Here is a 3425-nt window from a genome sequence, read left to right on the forward strand (position 1 = left end):
TTATTATATTATAATTTAATGATTAAAATTAATATTATTATGTTAATAAATAAAATTTAACAAACATATAAAAATGTAAAGGATGAAGATGCAAACTTGTGCACATGGTGTGTAGGGGGTGAAGACTTGTGCTTATGGTGCACATGGTGTGTAGGGTGTGAAGGTGTAAACTTGTACATAAGTCTATACCTTCACCTACTATCCTTCCCATAGAAGTTAAAAGAACAAAAATATTTACAATTCAAATCAACATCTTTTACACGCGTATATATAAAATCAATTAACTATATATAACGTGCAAAAGTTAAAAAGAAAAGAAAAAAAATTACAATTAAAATTAAACAAAATATATATGATTGGATAAGATATATTTTAATTGTATAAATTAAATAGTAAAAAGATTTGCAATTAAAATGAATGGCATATATATTGTTGAAATAAATGTTATTAAATTAATAATTTAATATCAAATTTTAATTAGTATAGAGAATTATGATGTAAACACATATAAAGTAAAAAAAGAAATGTAAATTTGTGTAAATGGTGAAACATGAAATTGTAAAATTTATTAAATTAAATTTGATGATTAAGATAGACAAATGATTTTCTATGTGATTTTGTCAAAATTATTCTCACAATCAAGATAGATATTATTATATTAATAATTTAAAATTACATAATTTATATTTATTTTTATGTAAAGTTATACATAATAAAAAATCAAAATTTAATGGTTTTGGAGTATAATTTAAAATTGTTTTTAGCTGGCTAAGACTTGGTACTTCTAGAATTTAAGGAAATTAGTTAATGACCTAACATCTAGAAGCATATAAGAAGAGTAAAAGCCTACCTTTTATGACCACCATCTAGTAATGCTAAATGATATGGTTTGATATGATTTTTTTTAATAATGGTGATAAGTCACCTTAGATTCATCATCAACATGGACAATTTTCAATACTATTTTGACAATCATGTTATGATCAACAGACAATTTTCAATACTATTTTGACAATCAAGTTATGATAATTTTTTGTACTTTTAAAATTATAATAATAATATTTTTTTAATAATTTCTTATCCTTTCACAACCAACCCATAAACCATGTGCTTTACAGTAACACAAAAAGTAAACTTAACACAGAAGGTAAACTTATCCATCCATCAATATGCACAAGATGTAAATCACACACAATGAGGAAAATGAAAAAGGGTAAGTAGGTTATATATAAATCAAGTTTAACAGATTTGATATGTAACATTGGATTCTTGAAAAACAAAGGTTAATAAGAATAGTAGGGCGAGGCTGGGATATTTTTGTGACTGGAACTTACAGGTGGAAAGGAGCAGCCGGAGAGTTGCGACAGGAGAGGAGAGGAAACGACGAGAATGGTGGAGAAAGATGGATCCCATTGGGGATGCTTGCTAATCGGATAATGATACCCTGTGTGTCCGGCCAGAGCCAGTGCCACTTATGAGTCCACGAGATATGGATGCGGGCTGGCTCTAGTTAGTGCCACTGGACAAGGGGTAAGGGAATTGCTCATATTGAACATGGTGATCATGAAGAAGTTTGGGGATTCTGGTACTGGTGAGGATGGGGAGGATAATGAGAGGCAGAGAATGGAAATAGACATGGGGCGAGGGAGAGAAACCCATTTCAATGAGAGCAACATATTCAGCGCCATCAAGGAGACTCGATCCTGGAACCGGATGGCTCTTGTCTGCAAGAAATGGAGCATAAGAGGTAATATAAGCAACAATCTGTACCTGCTGCCCATGTGCTTTCAGTCTGTTACTAAATTGGATCTCTCGCTCTGCTCCCCCCGGGGTTACTCCCCTCTGGATTTCACCACTCCGCACGGTAATTTCATAGGGCATCGGCTGAAACTGGCGTTCCCCAGAGTGAACAACATAGTGATCTATGTGATCCTGAATCTGCAGTGGGTTTGGGCATGGAGCTTGAGCTTCTGATGCAAAATTTCACAGCTTGATCTCTCTCAGTTCTATTGTTGGAATTCTTAAACTCCCAATGCAAGAACATCAAGTCTCTGAAGTTGGGTCAGTTTCATGGCATATGCAAGGGCCCTGAACCTGATGGGGTTGCCATGTGTACAAATTTGGAAGCTCTGCTTATCAAGAACTCTGCTGATTTAAGTGACACGGGCATCGCAGTCATTGCAGCTGGCTGCAGTTGTTTGGGTAAATTACAGGGATGTAGGCAGATCACCGAGGTGGGTCTCAAGTTAGTAAAACTCTTGTAGAGGTCAGGGTTTCATGCTGTAAATATCTTGATACTGCTGCCACTCTAAGAGCCTCTGAACCAATATGCAGCTTATGCGAGAGCCTATGAAAGCTGCATATTGATTGCATTTGGGTTAACTCCATTCTCGATCAAGAAATTGCTGCTCCTTGTCAGAGGTTGAATCGAGTTGGATCTTCTGCCATTTCCACACGGGAAATAACTAGCTACCTATGGAATGGGTAAAAACCATCTAGTTGCTGCTGGAGATTGCAGTGTCAATAGATGGGACCAGAATCCAGAGTGTGCTTGGGGGCCATCCTTGCAGTTGGCTCCTCCTTGGTTTTGCCCTGACCTCAACTGCGCAAATTTCGATTTTGGTTCAAGCCCTTAGGATGTACCGATGACCAATTGGAGCCTGGATCTCAAGAGCGGTTAGAAAGTTCTGAGGAAAGAGGTTGTTTCGAAGAGAAAATTTCTTCGAAGCACATAAGCGAATTATCTTGGCTTTGACAGATACGTTCCTTCCGATGGTGATGTTTAGAGGCATGGATGTGATTGGAAAATCTCCACAGATGGAGCGACTGTTTTATTTTGATTTCGGTGCAGTTTCAGATTTCTCATCTATGGAATTTGTGGACTTTTGGGGGAGAAATGACCAGCTTCAAGAATGGCAGAAACTTGTAATAATATTAACTAATATTAATTGGCAATTGTTTTTAAAGGTGTAAAGATATCATTTCTTATTGTTTTTAAAGAAGTAATAGAAGATTTGAAAATATCACCTTCAAAAATTAAATCACTAAATATAAACATTTTTATTTTTAATAGAGTAAATATTAGATAAAGATTATTTGAAAAAAAAAATTGAGAAAACTCTATTACTAAGAGAAACATTCGTGGTTGCTTACTTGAATTTGTCGTTACAACATTTGGTTATCCCTGGAGGAAGATGATTGACGGAAAATTAAATATGCAGATAGCTAAATGACCTCAGAATTAATACAATTCCTTATTTAATTCTTTCGACGAAAAGTCATCTGGGCAAAAATTTGAAGAACATATAATATCATAACTGTATTTTGTGATGGTGAAAGTGTTATTTGTTTGGCTTAAAAACTAGTTTATCATAATAATACTAAGCATATTAATATTAAGTACCATTTTGTAAGAGAGATCATTG

General features: G+C 34.5%; 1 protein-coding gene and 1 pseudogene across 1 annotated transcript; both read left to right on the plus strand.

The window, feature by feature from the left end:
* Positions 1-1243: 1243 nt before the first annotated feature.
* On the plus strand, positions 1244-2816 carry LOC149141420 (F-box protein MAX2 homolog A-like). The gene has a single exon (XM_089448177.1). It carries the CDS (start codon positions 1555-1557, stop codon positions 1972-1974), a length of 420 nt encoding a protein of 139 aa, XP_089304303.1. The 5' UTR covers positions 1244-1554; the 3' UTR covers positions 1975-2816.
* LOC149141421 (uncharacterized) lies at positions 1995-2973 on the plus strand (annotated as a pseudogene).
* Positions 2974-3425: the final 452 nt, after the last annotated feature.

The sequence above is a fragment of the Pinus tabuliformis genome, chromosome X (assembly GCF_031772625.1).
Source record: "Pinus tabuliformis cultivar Carrire ecotype Pingquan chromosome X, CPIR1, whole genome shotgun sequence".
Lineage (NCBI taxonomy): Eukaryota > Viridiplantae > Streptophyta > Pinopsida > Pinales > Pinaceae > Pinus > Pinus tabuliformis.